The sequence below is a fragment of the Anas platyrhynchos genome, chromosome 16 (assembly GCF_047663525.1).
Source record: "Anas platyrhynchos isolate ZD024472 breed Pekin duck chromosome 16, IASCAAS_PekinDuck_T2T, whole genome shotgun sequence".
Lineage (NCBI taxonomy): Eukaryota > Metazoa > Chordata > Aves > Anseriformes > Anatidae > Anas > Anas platyrhynchos.
In genome coordinates, this window is record NC_092602.1 from 2787918 (window position 1) to 2815808 (window position 27891).

The 27891-nt window shown below is 45.8% G+C and overlaps 2 protein-coding genes across 12 annotated transcripts in view; one reads left to right on the forward strand and one right to left on the reverse strand.

Annotated features, from left to right (window-relative positions):
• Positions 1–601: 601 nt before the first annotated feature.
• TMEM120B (transmembrane protein 120B) lies at positions 602–14143 on the reverse strand. The gene is made up of 12 exons (XM_027469681.3): positions 13933–14143; positions 11501–11619; positions 9905–10021; positions 8873–8932; positions 8164–8259; positions 7053–7142; positions 4989–5054; positions 4069–4130; positions 3729–3821; positions 3220–3284; positions 2982–3050; positions 602–2052 (listed from the first exon to the last, which is right to left on the reverse strand). The coding sequence occupies exons 1-12, from the start codon at positions 14122–14124 to the stop codon at positions 1939–1941; spliced, it is 1143 nt and encodes a 380-aa protein (XP_027325482.3). The 5' UTR covers positions 14125–14143; the 3' UTR covers positions 602–1938.
• Positions 14141–27891, forward strand: part of MORN3 (MORN repeat containing 3) — a 33543-nt gene continuing 19792 nt past the window's right edge. The window contains exons 1-8 of one of the 11 annotated variants that reach the window (XM_072024658.1): positions 14141–14261; positions 16185–16346; positions 19385–19620; positions 20606–20761; positions 21262–21419; positions 23106–23265; positions 25652–25836; positions 26206–27488. In XM_072024658.1, coding sequence (XP_071880759.1) covers positions 20617–20761; positions 21262–21419; positions 23106–23265; positions 25652–25836; positions 26206–26274 — 717 coding nt within the window. In that variant the 5' untranslated portion in view covers positions 14141–14261; positions 16185–16346; positions 19385–19620; positions 20606–20616 and the 3' untranslated portion in view covers positions 26275–27488. Of the gene's footprint in view, positions 14262–16184; positions 16347–19384; positions 19621–19805; positions 20007–20605; positions 20762–21261; positions 21420–23105; positions 23266–25651; positions 25837–26205; positions 27489–27891 lie in introns of those variants that run through there. The other 10 variants (XM_027469667.3, XM_027469671.3, XM_027469668.3 and 7 more) reach the window with 10 other exon arrangements.

Below are 27891 nucleotides of genomic sequence, written 5' to 3' on the forward strand. Positions count from 1 at the left end.
CCTCTGCTGGTTATGTGACCAGCTGGTGGAAAATTCTTTTGGAATGATTCATCATTTTAGATATGGGATAGACCTTGATCTTGGAAATCTCAGTTTTTTCTCCCTAACTTGCTTTGAATTAACTAAGGCACACGGATCCCTACAAGCTTAAAATGATTTTTTTTTTCTTTTTAAAAAAGATCAGTTTCTGCACATCTTTGATAACTATAGAAAAAAATCCACGAATTGTGCAACCGTTTCTCCACAAGAAGACATTTGTCAGTGAAAGACACAGAACCAGATATGACCTTACCCAGTAAGCAACTGAAACACTGAGACGCAGGAAGTTACCACATGTACCCTCAGCTCCACGGCTGGAATCTTTCCTTGCTTTTACAATCCAAGATTCTCATGCTGCAGAATTCAAGTTACTTGCCATGTGCAGAGCTCCCTCACCCTTGGAGTACCAGGTCCACTGCTCAGATCCAGCAGGTTCCAGCATTGCTCTCAAAATAAAATAATTTACATTTCATAAATGGAGAGTTCAAAGACAAAGTAAAAATCAACACATGGTATGCAGAAGTCAGAAGTTAATGTAGCAAGATACAGCCCAGTTAGCATGAAAGTTGTTCAAAATATGCAAACGGCAATTTATTGTTCATGCCCACAGGACAGACACTGTAAAGGTAATTTTGCTAGCCTTGCAGCAACAAAATAACTAATGAAACCATTTAAAGTATATAGTGCATATGTATTTCTTCATGAGCACACTTAGTGGGAGAAGGACATAATTTTCAGATCACCCTGCCAAAGCCATTTGCCCAGTCTGGGCCTTGTGCTAGCTCCAGGGAAGGCAGCACAGCTGAGAAATGGGCTGCACAAAGCAGCTCACAATCCTGCAGCTGGGCTTCAGAGGTGCAGATGTTAAAGCCCCCAAAACAAGCTTATTCAACTAAGTTCAAAAAGCAGGAGTTCAGTGGGATGGGAGTCAGTATTTCTCCTCAGCTGTCCTTCCAAACAAGTGTTTACATTCTCTTAACGCTTGGTACAAGTACAGTACTTAAATGAAGCATTTCATACTTCTGCTTAGCCTCTCTTCACCTTTCCAGAATGGCACTGGGAGCAAAGAAGTACCGAAAATGAGAACTGAAGTGCAACTGCACCTACTGCCGCTGATCAAGATCATTTTCAGAAAAAATGCTGTCTCAAAAGAACCACTCAAAGGGCAGTGTGTTGGTTATTAAAAAGGGGATAAAGCAGCTGCAAATTACAGGTTATTTTCAGGTGTTTTCTAGGCTTGGGCAGATTACCTGATCTCCCTGGAAGAGGGCTAGCAGACTTCCCTGCCATTTCACAACTGTTTTTGCTTGCTTGTTTACGAGGATTTCTCTTCTTCAAATAGCTTTTTAAAAGTGTATATAGCAGCAGTATGGTACAAAGATGGGCATTTTTTTCACAGTACACATAGGTTAGTATTGCCACTGAAAATATGCTTTAAACAAATGCTTTTGAAAACAGCATTCAGTTTGTATTACTGAGCAACCTGGAGTGTTCATAAAGCTTTAAAAATCCAATACCCAGAGTTTAAATAATAAAACTGGAAAGTGTTAAATACCATTCCAGGACTGGAATTACAGTAAATCCCACATTCCCCCAATGCTGGCTTTTTGCCAGGCAGGTGCATGCTGCTATATATACACACAGAAAAACCAAATGCAAACACGTTTTGTATTAAATATACATAAATAGCAGGACTGCAGACTGGAGAGCCATGCTTGCTTAATACTGAGTCTGTGCTGGAAGAGTCCACATCCTTCACCAAGCATGGGGACAGACGAGTCCTTCCAAGTCCATTCACAGCGTAGCAGAGGTTCAGGAGGCGCCGTCCAACGGTGAGCGCCTGCTGCAGGCGCTGGGACACCGAGTTCCCATGTTGGCACCCAGCACACCCTGGTAGGTTCACAGCTTCTTCACTTTGTCTTTGTTCTTCTGCAACTTAGTGTGCACCACTTTGAGAGTAGTGAGGAAGTTCCCGAGGAAGAGCAGCAGAAACGTGAAAGCTAACACACAAACCTGAGGAAGGGGAGGGAAGAGAAAACAAACAGAAAAGGTTAAAAAAATAAAAAAGGTGACTGTAAGCACTCATGTAAGTAGGCTCTGATGGGGTCTGGTTAGCAAGTTATTATCTGTTATTACACCAGGAAAGAAGATCGGAGGCAAACATACACCCACGCATCTAGCTCTGATAAATGGGAACTATGTTTTATCATGATTAAATAGCATTTACTGCTTTTTAATATTACGGCATGGTTCATTTTTAAAATTATTTCCATTCAACATCTGGACTCTTACAGACAGGAAAATCAAATTATTACATCCAATCTATTGGATTAGCATTATGTGACAAAGTGAGCACGCAAGCTACAGCAGGATCTGACCAAAATAAAGATTATCTGCACCACTATGGATGTGACATGGTCAAATGCAGCATCATCTGTGATCAGTCTGGCTCTACAGAAGTAACGGGATAGCTGGAAAATGGATGGACATGTTTAATGGGTGACAGCAACTAAGAAAAGAAGTGGAAGGGACCCTAACATTGGGGCAGTAAAGTGGATAATATATTTTTGAACTGATTCATTGTCTTTTTACTTTTGTTACCTTGTTTTTAAGCACGTAACCCATGATTTAACCATAAAAAAGAGCCACCAACTCGGCAGCCACTGCTGTTAAATGCCCACGTACATGAAAAACATGGTGAGATATTTACCCAAATGCATGTTCTTTCCCCTACACTTTCTCCTTTTCATTTTGTGTGGTCACTCATGGGTGCAAGTTTCCATACAGTATTTCACAATTATTTAGAATTCTCTTGTACAGGCTTTGTGCCACATCATCCTGAGATATTTAGCTGGGGTCAGATAGCCAAATATTTTTAAGGATGTAGTTAAATCACCCCTTTTCCCCTGCTGTGTTTTTTTCTGAGCAGAAACAACACCCACCTGCCATTCTTTGCACTCCTTATGCCTTGACAATCCAAAAAGTGTGATTGCATTATATAGCTGCCAGAACTACAAAATAAAAAAAAAAAAAAAGCAATTATCAGCAAAAATTTAGAGTTGTTTGGCACAGGTATGCATGATCCAAAGCACCTTGTTACCGTACTGCAACCACAGCACCACCAGCACACCCTCCCCAGGCCCCGCATGGCAAAGGAGGGAACAGAACAGCCCAACTTACATGCCCAAAGAACAAGAATGGAAGGAGAAACGTCAGCCCCCGCCACATCCAGGACTGAAATCCTTCTGCAACAGGTTAACAGAAGAGAGGGAGTTAGCACAGACAAGCCAGGACGCATCCCAAGCTGCAGCTCATCCCAACCAGACCTCCCCATAAGGATTATTCCTCTGCTATTCAGCAATAATCAGCTAGGTTAGAATCAAAACTTGAAGGGGTGATAATGGGAGGAAGATGAAGATAAGGATGAACAACACAACCATCTTAATGCCCTCAAGAGTTGATGGAGATCAGAGAACTCTATTTCCACCCCTCAGGACCCAAGGAAAATGATAAAAGACTCGCCACCATTCCTGCCTTTGTACCAGAGGCAGCAGGGCAGAGGGGTAACAGCTGTGCAAATCTGAGATCTCTGATGGCCACAAAGCCATCTCGGTATCACTGCTCTTGAACCCACCCCTTCTGTCTGACAGAACCCCATTTTGCAAACAAAGCATCGCAGACAACCTCACCTACAGTAAGGTCCAAGTGGTTTCTCTCCCCCAAAGCACGGAGTCTATAAAGGCAGCCCCTTTGATAATAATATTGTAGGAACTGAACGCAACCTGGAGAAGAAATTGAAGCATCATTGCACTGGCTATTCAGAAGTATTAGAAACATTATTAAAATAGTTTGATATATTTCATCCACTAGCATTTAATTATTGTTTATGATTGTATATATGTTGTAAGATACTGTTTATACTTGCACAGTGTAACACTCCAGTATTAAAGAAGCAGATCTGTTTTCTTCTATGCGTATCAGGTAGAAAACTATTTTAGCCCATGAAATACCAAGGTAAGATATACTCACTCTGAAATATTGAAAATGCTAAAAATTGACTGCGAAACATTTGATACATGAGTCCATCTGGCCTGAAAGCAAAATACAAAGGAAGTCTATTTGTTTGATGAAAAGCATACAATGCAGCGCCCAGCCCCTTGTCAGCCACAAATCCCATTAGAAGATGAAATCAGCAGCTGGTGCCCAGCCCGCTCCATCCCATCCGGAGTCCAGAAAGGGTGCTACAGCCTCACATCACTGCCCTGGCAGGCAGCAAACGGTCTGATTGATTAGGCTGCCCCCTCTTATTGATTTCCCTGTTGCAGTTTCCTCTAGGCAGCAATCAAAGCCATTCAGCAGTGTCCACATTACGAATTAAAGCAGTGGAGCAGAGGTGCTCGTGCTCCTTATCTTAACACCAGTTCAGGATACAGACCTTTTGCTGCAGCGACTGTATGATCTCCTTAGAGATTCAGAACAAAAACACATTTTAAAACAATTCTTACTTATTAACTAATCAGTTCATGCCAAACACAGCTGAAGTGGGTCATACAGGAACCACACACAGGGTGCGTTGCTGTGTTGTTTCACCAACACCACCACGTTGGAATGTAACTTGCTTTTTTTGCTTTATAGTTTGTTTACAGTCTGGGTGATAAGGCACCAAAAAATTAATTTGGCATCACTCTCCCTCTCTGAAGAGAAACACTGCTTGTTTTGCTCAGCTTATACAGAAATACAAATTGGGAGACTTTTTTTTTTTTTAAACCAGCAGTGTAAAAACAAACTTGCAGAGTGTTGTATTTATCACTGAAAACATCCGTACCATCAGACAAGTGTGATGCTTCGCTATGTGCCTGGGCAGACACAGCTACGTGGTCACAGTGGATTAATATGCTCAGATGACGCACACATTTTAAAGCACTGTGAGCAGGAGAGAGCGAACTCACCACGTTAACATTACTCCAGACAGGAATGTGGAGACATAGTGATGAGACACCCACCAGCCCTTGATCCTGAACAGAAAAAAATATGGCAGTTAGACGAAGAACATGATGAATTTCAACTTTAGGTCTGGCTTTAAAGACAAAAAATAATCCTGACTGGATCATGGATAAATAAATGGCCCAAAGCAAACAAACAAAAACTAAGTTGGTGGCAACAAAGGACTTGCCAAGAAACCAAGAAGGGACAGCAGGAGTTTGTTACCAGATGACAAGCCAGGGCAGCCACGGCAGCCCACACTGCCCATGGCAACCAGAGGTTTCTCTGCTGGACACAGGGAAGCCAATTTCCATCCTTGCAGACTTTTCCCTTGCACTTCCCAGAGCTCGCCGTGTTCAGCTCTCACATGCCTGCACTGCCTCAAGCTCCGTGGTCAGTGGGGAGATGCCTCCCTCATATTTAGTGGCCAGCAAACTGCACAGAAATAATTTTCTTTTACAAATGCCGCGGGCTGGATGGAGCACACTGGCTGCTGCCACCCCATCTCCATCACGGCTGCTCCCCAGGACCGGTACCAGGCACGTGCACTGAGAGTGAGACACGTCAGAAGCCTCCTTAATTAATGCCACAGGGAGCTGCAAGCGTTGCAGCAGCAGCCACTCACCCAGCAGCAAGCCTGCATGCAGACTCACGCCTGGGAAGAGATGTGGTGATGGCTGTGGTTTACTCACGCCCTGTGCCAGCCCATCTGGATGATGAAAAGCGGGGACACAACCTTCAGGTTATTGCTCAGATCTATGACAAGACTCCAGGTCAAGCTACGCAAGTGCAAATTTAAGCAACTTCTTCAAGCTCCCCCAGAGTGAAAGCAAGAGGCACAGCAGAGACAGGATGAGTGATCGCTCTCCACAGCCAGGACAAGGACTCCCTCCCCAGGCTGCTGGGGAAGTCAGAAGACGCCCTGAAATTCCTACTGCTCCAAGGCCTTGTGGGAGGAGGGAAGGGACAACAGCGCCAGAAAGGCAACTGCAGTTAGAGCAGGAAGAGCCGGCTTGAGGTTTGCTTCATTTTGATTTTTCCTATAACTTCTTTGGGCTCACCCACACCCTGAGAAGGGTTCGCACACCCAGCGGTCCTTGCACCATCACCAGTGCCAGCCTCCTCTGGCAGGCAGCCCTGCAGGGGAGCACCCAAGCTCCTCAACAGCTGCATGCAGGGCTACACAACTAATCAGGTAAAAGTCTCAAAAGAAAAGCTGGACTTCTCCTTCCAGCATTCTCTTGCTCTAGTAATGCTCAGGGTGTGCTTGATAACCCTGTACGCTGCACGAGCAGTGAGCTCAGTGCCAAAATGCAATGGGAATTGGAGAGTGGAAAATCTGATCATCTGAATAAAATCCAGATAAAAGAGGGGTGGTTTAGGATGCTCCTACTAAGGGTGTCATAAAAAATGAGGGCTTGGAGCAAAGATCACCCTTCAGTTTACTTCTCCCAACACTTAACTCGTGTTCCCAGCTCTTTATACAATTATTTCCTCTTAGCCACCAATTTTCCTTTGACACAACTATAATTTAGTCAAACGCTTCAGGACATGCTGCAGTGACCTGCAGAGCAATCACGGTGACCACATGGCACAAACCAGAGTGACTCAGCTCCTGCTCCCTTTTTCTCACAAGCTTATGCCAGCGTACCAACATACCTACAGGTACCACTACAGACACAAGAAGGTATAAAGTCAGCATCTGGGTTGGTCACGTCACTGAAAACACGCATAATTACATCCCAGATCCCATCTACAACTAACCCATAGCTAACAAAAACATCCAACACCCTGGACTGAGAAATTATGGACTTGCAGAAACGGTGCCTTCTCCTCCCTACACAAGCCCCAGACGGCCACATCTGCCTTAGAAGAAAATGTAGAGAGGAACAGGGACAACAGACCCTGCAGAGAGGGATCAACATCTCAGATTTGCTGGGCTTCAGCACCAAACTGAATCTGCTTTTGTTGCTTGTTTTAATTTTATGGACATTTCATGCTTTAAATAGTTTCTGCAGGTGACACAGTACCTTGATCCATTGCTAATTAGAATACTTTCCCGTATCGTCAGCGTGCAGTAATACCACACTAACAGAAAGTTAAACACTTCATCTGTCACCCTGTTAAAAAGAAAAAAGCACGGTAAAAAGAAATCCTGTTAATTACAGAAAAACATTTCAAAACCTCTATTTTCCCTCCCTTCCCTCGGGAGGATGAAAGCCAGCACAAGTAAGGTCATGGACACAAAGCCCCTGTCCTGGGAATCTCTAATCCACACGCAGAGCCACAGGTATTGGCACTGCTGCCAAGTTGAGAGTCCTTTACCCTGGGAAGTGCCCAATGATATAACGCCGCAGAGCTTTAGCCGATAAGCAGGTATGCAGAGATGACATTAATTCCTTCTGAGGGAGAGAAAACACCATGGAAGCACCAGATGATCCAATTTAGAGAAGCATTTCCAGGCTAATTCAATGAGATCTCTATAAATCCAATCAACTAAAAGAACAGAAGAGCATTACACTCTGGGGGTAAAAGGAGTCTTTATTTTGCCACTGCAGCCCAGTCCCTGGTACAATCCACAGAGACATCGATGGAAGGGCCCAGCTAAAACACCTGGCTGTTTTTTTTGTTTTGTTTTTTTGTTTTTTTGTTGTTTTTTTTTTTAGCAAAACTGAATAGTGGAGGCTTGCTGGTGATACCTTATTGTGACCTAAAGATTACATTTCTGATCTAACCATTTGATGCAAACACTCTCTGGTGTGGTGTTTGCGACCCCAGAGCTGCAGCACGGTGCTGGTACCTACCTGGGACAACCTGCAAACAAAACAAACCACTCTTTCCCAAGCACAATGCAACACCAGAAAAACAGCAGATTAGGATTATCATGTTGTGCTTTCTATTGGTTGTAACAAACTCCTAAAATGTTAATCAAGAAAAAACAAGCAGCTAAAATACAGGTCCTGCCTGTACTGAGAAACAGGTACACAAGATCCCCTGCTGGGGAAACCACAACTATTCAAAGCCCAAATACAGCCTGCACCCATCTCCTGGTCTCTGGCAATTAGTTCAAATGAATCAGCTGCTAATCCAGCACATTTGTATTCAAAACACTTGGTTGAAAGTAAAAAAATGCAGGCTTACCTGTAGTGAAGAATAAACCTGCAGGCCACAGCCCCGAGTAACAAGATGATTGTGAGATAAAGTTTGAACTTCTCATACTCATCTTTGTAGGCGAACCTGGAAGGAAAAAAGCACAGAGCAGGGAATGTCACACATCACATGGGTGTAAATTAAGGTTTTACTGAATGTGGCTTCACTTTTTTTCAACCCAGATACAAATCCACATTGCAAACCAAAAGACAAGAGATTTTGCTTAAAACATTTAGAAAATCAGCTAGCAGTGATGAAAAGCAGCATTTCACCTGCATGATCGTGATGCTGCAAAACAATTCAACAGTTTCAGTCCCTAAGAGCTGGTTTCTAGGTTGCCAGGTTAAGCAGCAGCAGCTCTCTTTATTTCTCAGATTTATATAAAGAGAAATCTCAATTTTCTGGAGCCCTGCGTGCCTGGAACTCACAATATTATTTTTGTTTATTATTTTTTGTTGCAAAACCCAGCTGAATCTCCCTTATAACTAAGACAACAGCCCTGACTGGGCTTAAAAGTGAATGAGGGACAAAACCCACTGGAGTTTTACAGGAAGCTTTAGTTTGGCCTGTCTCAGTCTGACTTACCTGATCCTGACAGATGACTTTGAAACAGGTCTAAGAGAAAACCACTCCTGTCCCTGGACTTCAGCAAACACCCCCTCCTAGCCCCAAATGCGCACGTATGGAAATGCTCACTTACTTTGCTTGGTTACTCAGGAGGGTTACATTCACATTTCCCAGCACGAGATTTAAGTACAAACTGGAAGACAAAAAACAAGACCCACATTAAGTCTTGTTTGCTCTGAACACCACAGCTGACACAGATCAGAGCTCAAGAGATCATTTTAGCGGCCCAAGATGCATTTTGCTGTAGGTTTTTAATTAAAGCAAACTGGAAATACAGACCACCAAAGAAGATTTAAATGCAGGAAGTTCAGTCAGCATTTCCAAGAAGTTAGAGAAAAGGTTTATTTTCCTGGTCCCTTTTCCATGCTATGGTCTAAGGGTGAGATAATTATTATACAGTATCAGAAAATAAAAAGAATGTGGAGAAACTGGAAGAAAAGTTTCCAGAATTGCACTCCACCCGCAATGCTGCAGAACCTTTTACCATCTTCTTGATTTCACATCATTTCCCCACTCCAGGGTATTTCCACCCAAAACGCTCATCTCACCACACAGACACAGAAGCAGCAGACTTGGGAAGGGGAAAGGAACAAATCAAGGGTAGAAATCAAGTCCCTTGGCTCGGTTTACTCTGCATCAGCATCTCCTGACCGCCAGGGTTGCACAGCCCTTGACAACTGAACAAAATACATCCCAGCAACCCCACTTAAAGCAAAGTACAAACGTTAAGTCAGTTGAAAGCAATATTTGGGAGGAAGAAAAATTAAATAAATGAAAAAGGGGGGAAATTTCATACTGATTGTCTTTGACAAACTAGCACAGGAAAATGTCACTGTGGAACAGTGAATTCCATGAGCTCTCACAGATGCAGATTTAACTACTATTTTAACAAGAAAACCTGTGCCTACACACAGCACATTTACATACACTTCCAGCTAATGAATTCTGTGTACAACTGACACAGCAGCTCAGCAAGAGATTTATGACTAATCCAGTTGTACATGTATTTCTTCAGCATGCACATTATCCTGCGGGAACAACACCGCTGTGAACACTCAAAGATCAGCTTTCCTGGAGTGCGTGCCCCTCCTGGCAAAGCACTTACCCGTTCTTCTTTGGCAAGTAGGCTTCCATGTCAAAGAAGGCATTTTGCCTCTCTTTGATCTGGGTGCTGATCTGCTGTATGAGAGCAAATTCTTCAGGAGTAGCTCTGGGCTTGCACCTGCAAAAACACGGAAACAAGATCTTCCCCTTTATATTTTTACCTCCTTTTTATTTAAGGGAAAAGGACTTTGTCAGAAAGTTCATGCTGGTAAACAGCTAACTGTAAATTTATGCCATTGTGCACTTCTCTCCTGTTTTTCCATGGCAACATTTGGCTTAGCCCTGATTTTATTTCGCTGCCTGTTTTGTGTCATCGTGGGTTATTTCACCTGCCTGGTGTACAAACCAGCTTCTTTCACCTCAGCTCAGTGTCAGCACTCTGCACCTCTTCCACTGGGAAGCTGTTCAGGCACACTGTGCCGTTTTTGTAGGAGCACCTTCTGCTTCGGAAAGTTTGCGTGCGGTTTCAGGCACTGCCCTTACAGCATCCAAACTGATCCTCCCCAAATTCCCCTAGGGGTTGAAAAGCCTCTACCCCCAGACCCCATAAACTCCTCATGAAGGACAAAAGCTCACTGTACAGCCTCTAAAAACAAAAGAAAAAAGACCTCACGCATCCTTCTGAGCCACCACTGAAAGGATGTCAAACTCATTTAAACTGAAAGGTTGATGCAGCCCCCACACAATCGATGGCAGCTTGGACAGAGGACAGCAGCTGGGGGAAGGGAACTCCAATTTGCTTTTCTTGCTGCCCTCGCACTGCTGAAATCAGGCATTTTAGGAAGGGCAGGGGGTGCAGCTGGGCAGTGCTGGGCTAGAGGAGGGGTCTGCACGACCCTACCTTTCACCATTGCTGTTCTACCTGCAGAGAAGGGATTTACAAGCTATGTTTGTGGCAACCAGCCCTCCAAATCCCCCAAACTGCCTGCCTGCAGACACCACCATCACACACAACACACAAAAAAGACTGCAGGGAGCAGAGGCATCAGCCTGTGCCCATCCCAGTAGCCTACCTGGAGACCCCAAAGTTATCTCCCATAACCCCACAAGGCTTGGGACCCAGGGGACCTTTAGAAGTCTTGGCCAGGCCCAGCTCAGCAAAACTTTTCATTGAGGCTGCAGCTCTCCAGCCATAAAACATTTCAGGATGTAACAAACGCACAGCTGATGATTTACTTGCAAATTGCAGCTTTACCAATTAATGTAAAACAGAGAGCAGAGGGGTGAGCATGGGGAGGTCAGCAAGCTGTGGTGTTTGAGGTCTGTACGCAAGGAACTGAGCTGGTGGCTCCCGGTGGCCTCACAGACAAGAGCCAGTCCCTGCTGCAAATCCCGCACCTACTGCAGGCATGCAAACCCAGTCGGCCTCCCCCAAAGATTTACTGGGTTTTCTTTATTTATAGGACTCGATCCCTTGTGTGGTTACAAACATTTTACCTGTCTGCGATAAATGGAAATGACTCAAGATTTATATGGAGCAAAATTGCCCCTGTGACGCAGACTACATATCAAACTGCTAAAAACCCAAACATTTCTGCCCTTTGGGAAGCAGAAACATTCCAGTCCTGCCTCCTCTCCCCTTCAGACCTCCCCTTACCGTTGCAGGCTGTGCTTCAGATCCCTTAAAGTCTTCTTCTGCCGGTGTATGGAGCTGCTGCAGGCTGTCTGCAAGCTGGTGACTTCCTCCAGTTTCTGCCTGTAAACTTTGTGCGTTTCCTGCAGGAGAAGAAGAGGTTTGGTAGGAAGAGCCCTTCTGGGTTACGGGTGGCATTGGATTCTCACATGTGAGGGAAGCAAGCCCTGTTTTTTTGGGAGTTAACAGGCACCCAGGGAGTGGTTTCCCATGTCAGCCCATTCCAGCAGCCTCCAATCCCTCAGGCAGACAAACAAGGGCTGATACCAAACCAACACAACTCAAAGGAACACTAACAAAAGTTCTTGCAAAAGAGAGAGCATCCTCTCCCCGTTCATCTCATTTCCTCTTCCTACCAAGCTTTCCCCATCTGGGACTTTCTTTTTCCCAGCCCACCCTGTGACAAAGCAGATGTTTGATCTGTTTGATCCCATCCATCCCCCATAAATGGGGGGGGGGGAGGGGGAATAAATCGCAGCTCAGGAACTCTGATTTCACTGCCAGATTAAATCTGGAAAAAAAAGAAGAAAGGAGATGAGGACCCAGAGGAAGAAGGAAAAAAAAATATTACAGAAGTGACCACAAAACCTGGGCATTTAGACAAGCCTCCTGGCCACTGTGGCCACGCCAAGCCCCATGACTTGCTGCTCCAGCACAGCCCACTGCTTCCTCCAGCACATCCAAAACCTTGCCACAGCTCGCCCAGCAGAGAAAAGGATGCAACGGGCCCAGGAGGTCCCAGAACCTGCATTCAACCCGCTCCAACACTGCAGGGAGGTGTACAAGGACTTCTTTAGCAACTAAAGCCGACACGGAGGATTCCACACCACGAACAAACCCGTACAAGTTCGGTCCCTGTCTGGGCATGCCATGGTTTGCATCAGGGCCCTCTGCGAGCCAGACCCCTTATCATTGCGTGGAAGTTCAACATTAGCCCTGGTTTAAGGAGAAAAATATTCTTTTTAAGAGCTAAAACTCAGAAGACGGTTTGCGGAGTCAGTGTCAAGGAGGGAACGGAGGGGTTAAATGCCCTTTTGCTTTATCTACCAGCACATCTCAGGTAACACCACAGAAAACTGCTGCCAGTTCTCCTTAGGCATAAACACAGCGCTAAAGCCACACAAAACAAATCTTTGCTCTTCTCCTCATTAGGACCTGGCTGTTCATTATTTACAGCAGCGACATACAACGAGCTCCTCTATCCCATCTGAAAACCTCACTGACCAACCTAACCGTGTCCAGGCACCACAGCGCCCATCACCGCAGGATCGGTTTGGTTCTGCTGAGAACCCCGGGGGCTCAGCAGATCGCCCAGCAGCTCCTTCTGCTTCTCTGCATGTCCTGCAACGGTGTCCTTGGAAAGGCTGCTAAAAGGGGTAAGAAACTCTTTGCCGAAAAAGCTCAAGTATTTATTGGAAATGCAAACATGTGAGTTGAGAACTGGTGAACTCTACCGCTAGTCAAAAACATCAGGATAATGATTTAAAGGTGATGCTGGTATTTAGAACAACACAGCATTTGATGCTTCAGTTATTTATCCATCAAGAGCAGTGACTGCACACAAAGGGGACCCACCGGCAGCACAAGGAGCTGTCTTTCCCCTAACACAGACAATCCACGGGCCAAATACCTTCCTGGAGGGTCAGGCATGGCCACAGCTCTCCACCTAGGAAGCATCGTGCCTTAAAAAACAAAGGTCCTGCGTACCAAAGATAGAGGTATTTTTGTCCCAAGTCTACGAGCTCCCCAGGAGGGGACATGGGAGCCATCCCTGCACTCTGGCATACAAGTTTTGCGGAGTTGGGGCCGTGACTGCCCGGTTTGCCTGCAGACCAAGGGCTGGCACATCCAACACCACCACCGCTGCCTTCGTGTGTTGATACGTAGGGTTCAATTAATAAGTCACTGCGGGACAACTGGCGTTTTCCCACAGCACAGAGGGCCCACGGGCAGGGTTATGAAGCCATAGCCATCCCTGCCCCAAAACCTCAATGCCCCACAGCCCCGAGCCCTTCCTCAGGCTCCTGCTGGAGGGCGAGGCGCTGTCCTAGCAACCCAAACCTCTCCAAAACCACACGGAGCCCTGCCACCTCGGGCGGTGTGTGGGTGACAGGAGCTAAATCATCCACCGTGAGACGGGCTGAAGCGTCTCCGTGAGGAGCCACAGCACAGCCGCTGGGGTTTGGGGACTGCTTTGAGGATGCCTGTGTGAGGCGTGAGAGGATGTGAGGGGACGTGAGGGGACGATGTGCTTGAGGGGGACACGGTCACACACACCCGGGTGGCGCTGCCACCTCACGGCAGGGCTCCTCGCGTTCCCCCCCCCACGTCCCCTCCTTCCCGCCCTCTCCCCTCAGGGGCCGTTCCCGCCGCCTGCCCCTCAGCGCGCGCCTCACCTGGAGCTGCCGGAACTCCTCCTCCAGCTCCCGCCACTCGCCGCAGCAGCGCTCCAGCTGCACCCTCATGGCGCGGTGCAATGCGGCGGGAGGCGGGAAGGGGGGGGCGGTGGCGGTGCAAGGCGGCGCGAGCTCCGCCGGCGCGAGCCCGCAGCCGGGGCCGCGGGGGCCACGCGCGCCCCCTGACGTCATCGCGCGGGGCTGGGCGCGGCGCTGAGGCGGCGCTGAGGCGGTGCTGAGGTTCCCGCCCCGCCCTCCCCGCCTGAGGCGATGGCGGCGCTGAGGCAGAGCCCGGCCCCGCGCAGCCCCCGGGGGTTAAAAGCTCCTCGGTAGGCTCCAAGGGGGCGCTGGTGGAGTCGATGTGCCCCGGGGATGTGTCCTGCAGAGGGATCTGGTGGCTGAGGGGATTCAACGGGGTGTTGGGGGCCAGGGGAGGTGGTTGGGGATAGGGCGCAGGCGGGTGTCACGGCGGGGAAGATGGCGAGGGGCTGGGGTCAAGGCGCTTCACATCGTGAGTGTCAGGGGAAATAGGGAGATATCCGGGATCTAAGAACACCGGGTTGTAAATATCGAGGGAAAATGGTGAGGGGTTGGGGTCTGGACACATCGAGTCCTCGATATCAGGGAAAATGGCAAGATAATGGGGTCTGGGCACACCCAAATGTCAATAGCAGTGAAAATGTTGAGGTGTTGGGGTCAAGGCACACCAGATCCTCAGTATGAGGGAAAATTTAATGAACAGATGAAGCCCACACAGACACTGTTGAAGCATTCGGCTGCATCCCGTCCCTGGCACACACAGGCTGGGCTGCTAACAGCCTCCTGCACACCTGGGTGAACCCAGGATGGGGTTTGCCGGTGTGCTTGTGGGCTGTGAGGTGTTCAGTGGGGTTGGCAGAGGTAATTTGACTAAAAAGCAGGCAGATCGCTGCTGTCAGTTCATAGAATGGTTGGGCTGGAAGGGATCTTAAAGATCATCTAATTCCAACCTTCTTGCTGTGGGCTGAGACACCTTCCACTAGACCGGGATGCTCAAAATTGACTTAAATTGCCATTAAGTAAAAACATTTAAGTAGAAGCACTTCAACATTTATAGGACTACTTTTGCCAATACTAACATTCAAGAAGGTACTTCGAGAAAATACTGTAAATAACCCTTAAAACTATTTATTTTACTTGTTATCTATAAACCTTAAAAAAAAATCTTAATATCACTCTTGGATATTTGCCCTGGGCCATAATTTTTCAGCCTTGTTACATATTTGTTGGGGCCAGAGTCTGTGTTTCTGCAGGCAAAGCCCCCAGGGAAGGTGTGCATACAAAAGCAGGAAATTGTGAGCATTTCCCACCAAGAGCCAGGCTGTAGAGTCCTGTAGAGCGGTGAACAGAGACGTGCTGAGGGATCACCAGAACTTTATTCAAAGCTTTAATATTCTTCCCCTTTGCCTCTTGACAAGCAACAATGCTTACAGGTATTGAGGCTGTATATAATTATAACCCCAAAAGATTTCTTTCAAAGTCTTTTAACTAAAATGTGCTAATTATTTATATTTGTTCAAGAGATCTGTGTTTTTTTTAAAACAGTAACACAAAAGAATTTAATTACACGTGAGAGGCTATCTGCACTGCTGGTTCTAAAAGTATTTAAAGTTGTGCAGTTACAAAAGATTTCAGAATTACCTGGAATCTATTTACATCTCCTGGGAGATTATTGCTGTTTGTATAATCTTATTATTTAAATCACATCTTTGCATATAAAATCAGTGAAGTAAGACAACAGTGATTTTATTTTTTTCGTAAGAAACTAAACAATTTGTTTATTATAAGTGTATATATTTTTATTTGCTGAGAACTGAAGATTTTTATTATATATGTCAATTATAAAAGGACTGATTTCTTAGTTAACACTTGTAAAAGAAAAATCACATAATTTGTATCACAGTATATGGTCTTGAGAGACTCAAATTTGCGTATCCAAGTTCTCTGCATTCATTTTCTTTAAATATGAACATCTCCTTGAGTTTTCAGGCTTTTTGCACTTTTCTGTCTGCAACAACTGAAATGTGCTGCAAAATTAGATTTCCTGAAGGAAGAGACTCAAAAATCTTTCTAAATGTTCACCAATTTAACTTTTTAACAAGATTTCAAATTGGCAGTCTCCTTAGTAGAGATCCTGCAAAAATCCTGGTGGGACAAAGATATCCACGGTGGGTCTGTAAGAGGGTGTGCACTAATCCAAAAATCCTTCACAGCGATACCTGATGACCTAAGTCAGATCTTCTCGCCCCAGCAGACGAGGACACGGGGAAGGGACAGCCCAGAGGAGTAGCGGACACTCACATCTCGGTACGGCTGTGCTGGAGGTTGTCCATCTCTGCCTGCAGGAACAGCTCCTGCCGTGACAATTAGGAGAGGTACAGTCTGCTGCAGAAAAGCTATTTTAAAAATGCCACTCCTGGCTTCACACCTCACCTTTCCTGCCCTGTGTTAGAAACAGGTTCTGCAGCTCAGCTGGAGTGTGGGGCAAATGCCTCAGAGTGTGTCCCTGGGGCTGGGGCTCCAGCAGCCCTGCCTGGTTTTCTGGAGTCTGATTTATCTCCAGAGAGCCTCCATTCTTTCTGCATACTTTTCCTGCAGGCCTGCTTAACGAACCACACATGCTGCTCAGTCAACAGCTGATTAACCCCATCATGTACAGTTTTCATATTCAATTTCAAGGATGCCTCCCCGTCCACCACTGCAGTCAAGACCTGGGCAGTTGCACTGGCTATGTCCCCAGCCCTCCCTCTGCTTCCACAGCTTAGCGCTGGTATAGATGAGACTTTGATTCAGTTTAGCATTTTACAGAAGCCAGAAATGTGGCTGTGCAGGTTTAACAGTGAGAGAGACGTATTGTCTCTTTCACCAGTGTCTTTCATTGTGTCTTTCACCAGTGTCAACACATGACAAATGTTACCTTTCCTCTGAACCTGGGTATTTTAAAGAATGCTTTTAGGTATCTTGCAAGTCTAACCTTCCAGCTTTTTAATGGCTGGCCTTTCTTCTAAGGTCTTTGAAAAGCAAATTTACCAATACAAAATCTGTTTTGCCTGTACCTTAATTAATCACAAAGTCATCAACCATTCGTTGCCAGAAAACATATCAAAGAAATTGAGTTAATTATTCAAGTTAAAGATCACGGCAAAACATGGTAAATTCTCATTCACTCATCAGGTGACAGTAAGCCATGGTAAATAAAATACTTAGCTCATGTTTCAACTGGGAATTGGTACTGCTGATCTTATTTTGTAATCTGGATTTATTCCTCAGTTAAGGACTTGGAACAAATGAGGCATTATCTCATGCATGGCCAAATTTCTCTTGCCCCCGTCATCATACCGTGATCTGCATGTTTTAAAACAGTGCTGAGGATCCTACCAGGCACTCTCCAGTTGCGCAGCAAATAATTCTCGGCTTTGGGTAACTTCATTGGTTTACATCAGTTTGAGCAGTGTTGTTGCAGGTATTTAAGTAGAGGCAATTAACTGTAAATCTGCAGCAAAAGAATGAAGTACGGGGGAGAGAGTATCTGGTAAGCATTGGCTTCCGCTGCCCTCTAGTAAACATTTCACTTTGCATGATTATGACGGTGCTTGAACGTTTCAGATAACCTAGAGCTCTTACTTCAGATTGTTTGGATGTAAAAGCAACACTTTTTTTTTTATCTTCAGAGAGCTGTTCACAGCAAACAGGAGGGAAGAGATTTAAAGAAACACTTTCCCTCAAGGCTGTTATTTAAGCAAAAATCAGCCAGTGAAATTTATATCTCAAACCTTCTACATTAATCCATCCCAAATCCTGCTAATAATAATTCTTAAAAACAGAGCTGTGGGGAAGAGCCCTCAGTGCTGCACCCACTCTGTACTCATTCGGCCAAAACTGACACATGCTTGGTTCGAGTCCAAGACCCTCCCACCTCTTCCTCTGGCTTTTATTTTGAATATAGCAGCAATAAAACACACATCTGAGCATCCTACTTCCACAGTATGTTGTTGTCACATTCTTCACCTTTAAAGAATTCCAGCATATGTTTCTCTAAGTGTTTCTCTCTATTTATTCTACAGAGTTCCCAGAATAAACTTAAATTATTGACTCTGATAGTTTTCAGTTGGTTTGGGCATTTCACTTCAGTGATTCTGAGCTTTGAGAGAGCAAACTCAGCTCAGAGCAGCTGTCTGCTTTCATTGTGAAAATGATTGGTTTCAGATGTTGTAGAACACAGAGGTCCTCTGGGTTTATTTAATAACAATAAAAAAATCTTACTCTTTAAACTGAAAAAAAAAATAAGGCACATTGATATGTCTTATGGTCTTGCTCCACAAATGGCTGATACCTGGGCATGTTTCCCCAGCATCCTCCCATTGCTTGGTTTGTTTTTCAGCATGTACTGGAGCTACCATCCTAGCTGGAACTTGGAGAAAGATTTTCTTTTTTTAAATACAATATAATTAAAAAATATTTTAATATAATAGAGCCCTCTCTTAAATCATCTGAGGATCAGCCCTCAGCAGGAGAGCATTGCTGCTTTGTTGAAAGGTGCAGACTCAGTCCTGGGGTGTCTTTTGGTTCTGTTTAGCAAGTGCTTTGCTGGAGAGACCAGAGCTCTACTCGGAATTTTTCTATGCAGCACATGCTCGTACATTATTTTAATTACCATGGGGTTTACTTACACATGCCTCTGTGCTTTCTCTAAACATTAAAAAGGTTAAGAAACCAATTTGTGAATTTTAATTTGTTGCTTAATTATCTTAATCCTTTTAAATTCTTCACTGCATCTAAACCAGTTTAAAATATATATTGAATTTCAAATACATACATGCATACATCTTCTGTTTAGCAAAAGCTGTGGTTAGGTGATACACAGTTCGGACTTGCTTTTCAAAATCCTTGGACAACCTGCACTGTTTAAAAATAAACAAGTGAAATTGTCTGAGCTAGCTAATTATTTTAATTGACAAATTCTCAGTTAACTGCAGTGCAATATAGTGGCTGAAACAGTCAAAATAATTAATACTTTTCCAGAAGGGCCTATTTCTGGTTGTAATTTAAGACTGTCATTTTTGGGCTGCAGTAAGCATTTTTTTTCTCCCTCATGAGTTTCTCTCATTTCCCCCACAAATCCCCGTCTCCCTCTCCAGCACTGTACCTTTGCCATGGTAAAACACAGGAACAATTGTGTTGGTGATTCGTAGGCTGTGCCCAAAGCCAGGAAACATTTTATGAACAAGGGTGATTAAATCCTTCCTGAACATCTTCATCTCGTTTTTAATAACAGGAAGTGTCAAGTTTAGTCAGATTTCTGCATGGGACTTCTGATGTGTATTTTTAAGGGGTTTCTCCATTTTCTTCTGCCACTTGCAAGACTGATTTGTGTGTTACCTGGCAGAGTCTTAGATGCATCCTTTCCCTACAGGGCATGTTGGTGCGTACACAGCATCCCCCTTCCTGACAACAACGGCACTGTCACCGTGCTGTACTTTCAGATCTCTGGAGTCGCTGAAGCAGGCCAGGAGCCAGTTTTCATTTCCTGGTGACTTTCCCTACGGGCTCCCGTCTCCCTTCGCGCAGGAGTTTGGCAGAGTTGCTATGACGACTCGGCCCTGGCGTGCACAGCTGCAGCACCCAGCCCACACCGCTCTCCAAGTGCAGGTTGGTGCCTGTGGGGTAGCAGGGGCTGGGGGCAGGAGAACATGGGTCCAGTTTGAGGGTGCTTTGCACCTCCAGCATGTGGGCTTTCCTGCAGCATTACTTCTCTGCGTTGCTTTCTTCCGCCTTCACTCCTAAAATCTCCCCCTCTGCTCTCTTGCACCCTCGTCTCTCTCACCGCAAAGCTGAAGTGGGGGCAACACAGAGGAACAGGCCCCCAGCCCCACTGTGGGCTGGCACCCACCTGGCGAGGGTGGCTGCAGGAATTTTCTCCGCCCTGAGCTCACAATGAGTTCCATTCCCACTGCCACTGCCTGCCCCATGCTGCCCCAGTGCCACGGGTGAGGAGCAAGACAGGTAGCACAATGCACAACACTGCTTTGTTTTGGGTGGGAAGGACTTTCAAACACCAATATATATAATTTTTGGCAATGATATCCCCCTAAATCATTTTTGAATGACCAAGGGGAAAACTAAGGGTGAATGCTAACTCTGTTACTCTGTTTTCTAAGATACATCTAGCTTTTACTTCCTAGCAGCGAGCTTTTTCCTAAAAACAAACAATTTGCTTGAACCAGTGCTCCTGCTTGGCAAGGAGCAGGTGGAGGATGAGCCTTGGGAAGCAGCTTGTCTGGGTCTCCACTGTGCCAGGACAGGGCTGACCTTCCCTCTTGTCCAAAAGTCCTCTTGCAGGTGCAGAGACAGACGCCCATCGCAGACCCATTCTGCTGAAGCTGATTTAGCATTTCCTAACATACTACAAGCCTATTTTTAGATAGTGCAGTTTCATACATTGGTATTTTTAGATCCCTTCTGTTCGTCATATCCTTATATGTATAATTTATCTTTGATATAGTGTCAAAAACAGACATCAATTACTGACTCAGGTGCATATTAAAATACAGTTCACGGATAGGCTGTTCTACAGTACCTGCCTTAGTAATTTCACCCTAATTTATTTCTGACAATCATTTGTTTTCCTCTCCAGCTGAAAACACAATGCCTGTTGTGAAATACCCCAGGGTTGTAGATCCTCTCTGGCATGAATGGGACGAGAAGGCACAGAAATGTGGATTAAGACATACGATCTATGCTGTAAATGGGGATCAGTACACTGGAGAATGGCTGGACAACTTGAAGCATGGTAAGATGTATTGTGTGAACAAAAAGTACCAATAGAGGTGTCTGTACAAAAGTTCTGAGGGGCAGGGAACAGTCAGGGGTTGTATGTACTCCTGGAAGAGCATTCACACATGTATGACAGTATGTGTTAGATATAATGCCCTGCAAAAATGTGCTCAGAGATATTTCTGATAGGCAACATCAAGAGCTTTTACATGCACTCAGCTGCAGGGCAATTACCTGAACCATGTAGATTACGGCTGTTAAAAATCCTCTAAAAATCCAACAAACTGCACTCAGCTCCGTGCATCCAAACCCAGCTGTGCTCAACAGAGTGCTCTCGGCTCCCACCGCGTGGGTCACAGGGAAAACACAACCCAGTACACAGAAACAACCCAAAAAAGCAGGGTTGCTGCTGCATCACTAGCACTGAAACGTGCTTGGCTTCTGTAGTATTAATTTAGCATCAAGCCTTCTACCCACTGCAATGACCTCTCTGTTATTTCCTATTCATTGAAACAGGGAAAGGCACCCAGATCTGGAAGCGCACCGGCGCTATTTACAGCGGTGACTGGAAGTTTGGGAAGCGGGATGGGTATGGCTCATACAGCATTCCTGACCCCGTGACCAAGGAATACAAGAAAGTGTACACAGGCTGGTGGAAAAATGACAAAAAATGTGTAAGTGTGAAACATGCAAAAAAACCAACTTAAAATACTGATTTTTCAAATAGTGCCTGTCCCCTGAGGCTGCACTGAAGGTGTGGAAGGGTTTGGGGGAAATTAATATGTAGAGCAAGAAAATGAAAGCAAGAGATCTCGGATTGAAGCTGTCTCACAGTGGGGAATTTTGCCTGCCCTCCCTGCCCTTCTGTCTCCAGGCTTGGCTTTGCTTTAAATTTTGCCCCTCCAGAGAGCCCGGGAAGCTTCAGAGTGACATCCTTCACCCTACAGAGCCTGTGGTCCCCAGCCCCAGCAGGAGGGACCCCCTGCCCAGCCCCACGCTGCCCCCCATTGCTCCAGCTCCCTCTGGATGAGCTGCACAGGCAGAACAGGTCGTGTGTCCTGGTGTCCGTGTGTCCTGACTCGCACCACCTGCTGTGCTTCCAGCATGCTTTTAGCAGTCAGAGGAACTTGCTGATGGAACACACTTACAAGCACTGCAGGAAAACACAGCTTAGAAGCGCTGTGCTGCGAGTTTTACAGCGCATTAACCAAAAAACACAAGTTCTTTAGGAAATTAAGCCTGTCACATAAATCACTGGTTTTTCTACAGGGAGCACAGCGAGGAAGTCATCTGGTAAAAATGACTGCAATCCTATGTGCAAAATCCTTTTAGGAGCATTTTCTGATCTGCCAATGGGAACCTTGCATTCGCCTTTGTGTCCACTCCTAAATTAAATTAATGGCCTCTTATGCTTCTAACTGGCGTGCAGCTCTCTGGCTTGAGCCTCTGCAGAAGCTTCCTTCCTCATTCCCTGAGAATGCATTTTGGATGTTTGAGCTTTGGCAAAATATTTACTATGACATCCAAACATCTTTTTTTTTTCTTTCCCCCCCTATAAAATCCTCCCCTTTATATCCATACAGTTTAATCAAATTAGTGCTCAGAAAAATCAGTTATTTCTGTAACTGATTTTTTTTTCCCAGAGATAAATTACTGCTTTCTTCCTATGGGAAAACTCATTAATCATATATAAATATGTTATCATGCCTTGTTTTAGGGATGTCTCTTACCTGGCAAGCCCATGCATAGGACAAACACGTCCCTGGGGTTTCTGGCCTGCACGCAATCACTGGGCTTAATTCATAAGCTCACCAAATCTACCACCAGCATCAAGCTGAGAGCCAGTTTGAGGAGCAAAACCTGTGTGGGTTTATGGATGGAGCAAAAGACAAAATCCATCATTAGCAACACTGAGACTGTTAGTCTGCCCAGGGCAGTGAAGGGGTTGCCAGCCTGGGATGCTCAGGGCTGCAGGAGACATTGGCTGGGTCAAAGGACACCAAATCCCATTTGCAGAGGCAGGTGTCTTACATTGTGTATCCCCATGCAGGTTTATATACCTGTAGAACCTGTTTTTAGCTAAATATTAGCAGCAGTCATGCCAAAAATAATATAGAGATACAAACCTGAGATTTTGTCATTGAAATATCATTGGCCAAAAAAATCCTGTAGCATCACCTCTATTTCCTTAACCACACCTTCAGCACGTGGATGGTGGTTGAGCTGTGCTGCCTTCAGGCAGCTATGTGTCTAAAGGTAGTAAGGAAAGGAGCAGCATATCCAAAAACTAAGATCCCCAAATTGAACACTGACACCTTTCAGTAGCGAGGCTCCTAACTGCTTACCTCTGCTGTGCACAGGGCTATGGGACCCTGTTCTACCCCAGCGGGGAGTGCTACGAGGGCGAGTGGAGCAGCGGGCTGAGGAGCGGCTGGGGTCGGATGTGCTACAGGGACGGCTCCGTCTACGAGGGGCAGTGGCTGGCGGGCCAGCCAGGCGGGCAGGGGATGCTGTGCCTATGTAAGTACCAGAATGTCCATCTGTCCCTGTGCAAAACCCACACAGAGCAGGGATGGTCCTTCCCTCAGAGACGATCAGCATCACGCTACTCTCCTGCCACCAGCCAGATCAGTGGGTGCTGCCTTGCATCTCCCACACAGCCTCATCTCAGGATGGAGGCAGCTGCCCTGTCTGGTTCCTCTTTTGGGGCTCTGGGCTGGAGGCAGCAGGGGCTGGGTGAGAGCGGGTGCCACGATGCTCAAGGCCACACACATGGAAGCTTGCTTTTGCTATGATTTACATTTAAATGACAGGGATGGTTAGGGCTAGAGATAATACACTGTTAGGTCAGAGAAGAGCAAATCTCTTTTCAAGCCAGGCGCCTTGCCAGGCATGCTTTCTAGCTACTGCATACCAAAGAGGAGAGGTTTTTTCCAGCACAAAAAAACAACAGAGCTGTCTTTCTGGGCTCACTCTATCCTCTCTCATACTTATGACGCTGGCTCACATTGAGCAAATTAGTAGGGGTTTCATTAGTACACAATCCCTTCCCAGACATGACACTGAGTGTATCACAAATTGGGAATGTTGGGGGCATCATAAAAACATAAATCTGGATGTTTTTTTTCTTATTTTGCTGTGGATTTAACACATTTTTCCCCAAAGCCAAGAATCCCAGTCCTTCGCAGTATAAGACACTGTGTTCCAGGAACGTTTGAAGAAATGTTATCTATTATTCATCTCTTCTTTTTATCTTGGAAGCAATCTTAAAGCCAGTCATTAACTAAGCAAAGCAGCCAGGAGGAACAAGCACAACTTCCTCTGCACATTGCGTACATGACTGTGCTCTCTCTGCTGGCTGTAAATTCAGTTTGGACCGATGGCTCTTACCAATGACAGCAACACATGCTTCCAGGGGCAGCTCAGTCAACTACCCCACTTTGCTCCCATCCAAGTCACCCTCTCCAGTACAAACCGGACACCCTCCAGGCTGACCCACCACCACTGCACAGCTCTAGAGCCCGGCTGCACAGCCTGTTCCCCCCCCCCCCCCCCCGAGAGCTGGATTCCTTTGGTTAAAATTAGCCAGAGTGATTATTCTGTACCCACAAACGGGTAACTTATGGAGCTTGGGTGCTGGAAGCGTGGCCGTGTGCTGGCAGTGTTGCAGCAGTGAAAGAAAAAGTTCTTCAGCACAGGTCACAACGAGCCACAGCTCGGGGTAAATCGCTCCTCCTGGCAGTGCGCCTGGCAGGGCGAGCATGGCCAGGAGCAAGGTGCTGCTGTGCCACCACTGCTGCAGCACGGCAGAGGGTGAGGCAGCCCCAGATGCTCTGGGAGGACAGTACATGGGGACACTGAAATGCCACAGTGCAGCCTGTGCAGGCTCCTACCCAGCCCAGCCTGTGATTTTACTGTTTTCCAGGTGGGCAGAGGTTGGAGAACAGGAGCCAAGCAGCTCCCAGGGTGATCCCACAATTTCTGCCTGGGTATTTGCGTCATCTCTTGCCTCAAGGAATGGCAGAGTTCAGCTGAGACCCAAAGATATTTCTACCAAGTCACCTAGTCAGAAATGCCCATTTATTGGCTTAGAAACCCTTTGTCTGGGAAAAAGGGATGGCAGAGGAATCTCCCAGTGAGAACAGGGTGGCCTGGATACTTCCCACCACCACCAGCACCCTGTGCACATCTTGTTCTCAAACAAAAGCCTGGGATGAGGTGGCTTTCCTCCCCTTGCAGCTCTGCACCATCAAGGGGTTTTTCCCATTGGTGATAGATGGATTCCCAGGGAGAAGCACACAGCCCCACGCTCTCTCCACTTGCAGAAAACCACAAAGAGATGCCATACAGCCTGTAAGAGATTGCATGAAGCCTTCAGATGTTTCAGGAATTCCCATGCCATAATTACTTGAGAGACAATCCACCTACAAGTATTTGAAATTGAGATTATTTTAGCTAGCTGCTGCTGCTCCTCCTTGCCCAGACAAGCAGAGCCCTTTGAGGCAGGCTCCCTCTGTGGTGTGTGGCAGGGACAGACCTGAAGCTCGTGTCCTGTCAGTGCTCGGGCTGTGAAGGTGACTCAGTGGCTTGGTGCCCAGCCCGAGCTCACGTGCTTGGGATTTGAACACAAAATGAGTGTCAGCAGGTGGAGAACAAAGCAGGGCAGCACACACCTTGTGCTGGTGACAAGCGTGGGCTCCTTCACCAGGCATTTTCTCGCTCTGCAGTACAGCAAATGGAGCAGTGCCAAAGCAGCACTGTGTGCTGTGGCTCCCTGGGAAAGGCCAGACTGGGAGCCAAGCAGATGATCTGCTCCTACCTCAGTTTGCTGCCTTGCTCAGTTTCGCGTCTAGTCCTGCGATTAAATGGTGCATGTTTCATTGCCTGTTCATGTATTGAATTGCAGCAAATGACAATCGGTACGAAGGAGGTTGGAAAGATGGAAAGAAGCACGGTCCAGGGCGATTCTTCTACCTGGATAAGGGACAGTTGCTTGAAGGCATCTGGGTGGCAGACATACCAAAATGCGGGATTATGATCGACTTTGGCAGAGACGAAGCTCCTGCCCCTACTCAGTATCCAATCCCCAAGGTAATTACTAGGATTTTTTTTTTTTTTTAAATGATGTTTTCCACCAGCAGCACTCAGAGTTTGAGGCAGCTCTTGGGGCCATGCTTTGCTCTACAGCCACTGCACCAGCCCCAGGCTCTTAGGGTACACTCAGGCTTTTTTAGCCAGCATTGAGCTGACCAGCCCCACAGGGACAAGCAGCCAGTCCAGTGGTACAAATCCACTGCTGGAGCCTCAGATTCACCTGCACCTGTGAAAGCACACAGTTCTGCACTGAAACCTGACCCAGCACAAAGGAAACGCTGCGGAGACAGTAGTGGGATTTGAGTGAAAACCAAATGATTTCTCTGAGCCCTCTTTACATAATTGATTTGTATTCTTTTTACTTAGATTGAACTAGCCGATCCAGACGCTGTCTTAGCAGAGGCCCAAGCAATGTTTGATGACAGCCAAAACTGATAACCGGATGCTGAAGAGAAAGAGATGCAAGATAAGAATGTGAGCCTGGGTTACTTACTCATTTGAGTCTCATGTCCTCGCTGTGGTATAGCGCTTTGTGGTCACCCTGTTTGTCCTTCAAAACTGCCCCCATATGCTTCAGCATGAGGCCTCTTCCCACCACCATTATTAAAACAAACAAACAAAACACAATAAAACAAACACAAGCTGGAAGAGGCAGTGACTCGGGCCACCTCCTCTGGCTTACTCCTGCACAGAAATAGCTTGCCTGCTGGTTTCAAGGCCTTTAACAGTGCCTTAATTGAAACCCTGTTGCTTTCTCTAAGTGCTATAAAACAAAACCCTAGAGAAGTACAGTCAAATAAATGCACCTCAGCTTAGCTGGATACATACTGGTGAACCAAGTGGCTTTGGAGGCTGTAACAGGTGATGTTTCAATTAGCACTTTTATTAATGCAGCTTTACTTGCTGTCTGTGCACATCACGTAACACAGTGCTTTTTTCCCCTAACCGCACCGGAGCAAAGCACCACATCGAGCACTGGCCCTGCTCCTGTGCCAGCCCACGGCCCTGTGCTGGCTGCTCTGCCTGCACCAAGAGGCACAGGCCACACAGAGCTGCCAGCACCAATAAGTGTCACCTACGAGAACACGAAGGAAGGTGGCACTGCAGCCACCTGGTGAAAACTGCACAGTGGGAGAGCATGTAATTAGTTCACCTGATTTAAACTGCGCTTCTGAGTATCACGTCTTGTTCACAGTTCAAGCAGTCCCTTGACTCTTCACATTTTCTCAGCTGGAAGATAACCTACTTTCCTACTTAAACACTCAGAGTAACAAAACATGCCTAGGATCGAGGTTTAAGCAGTGCTGGTGGGAGGAAAAGCATGCTGCCAACATTATGCTCCCTATACCTGTGTGAACAGGAAACTTCATCTTTGTATGACTGAAATGACTAATAGAGTTCGTCGGAAATACCGTTAGAATTAGCACAACATAGCCACAGAGATAATGGATGTAAAGAAAAACATTTTTTTAGCATCTAAGTAACAAATAATGAGCAGCAACTGAGCATATTTTATTTCATTATTTGAAGTGATTTTATATCTAAAGAAGTGATATACAACAATTGATGTTTAAAATGCTTCAGGTAAACACATAATACCATTAGTATAAATAAAACCAAAACTTTATGTGCACTCTTCAACATTTAGAGCCACGCGGTTGGGTCTGGTTACTACCTCTGGCACACAGTTATGAGAGAGTGCCCAAGGTATGACTTTCATGACCATTTCCAGAGCTGGAAAATGAGAGAAACACACTTGATATCAGAAACTGAAGTGCAGAAAATAGAAAAGCAGCTGTTGTAACAGCTCCATTAGCTCAAAACTTACATCATGAGAAAAATTAAGAAGTTTTTAATTTTGCATTTCCTAAATAAACACTTCCCTGTCACTTTTAAAAAGATCTGCAAGATAAAAAGAAACTCAGCAACTTATCAAGGACAGAAAATAATTTTACAAAATAAGCTTGGAAAACATTTTCTGGACTTACATTCAAAATAATGTTAGAACTTTAAAATACATAACTTACAGACAGAAGTGTATTGTCTCAGCCT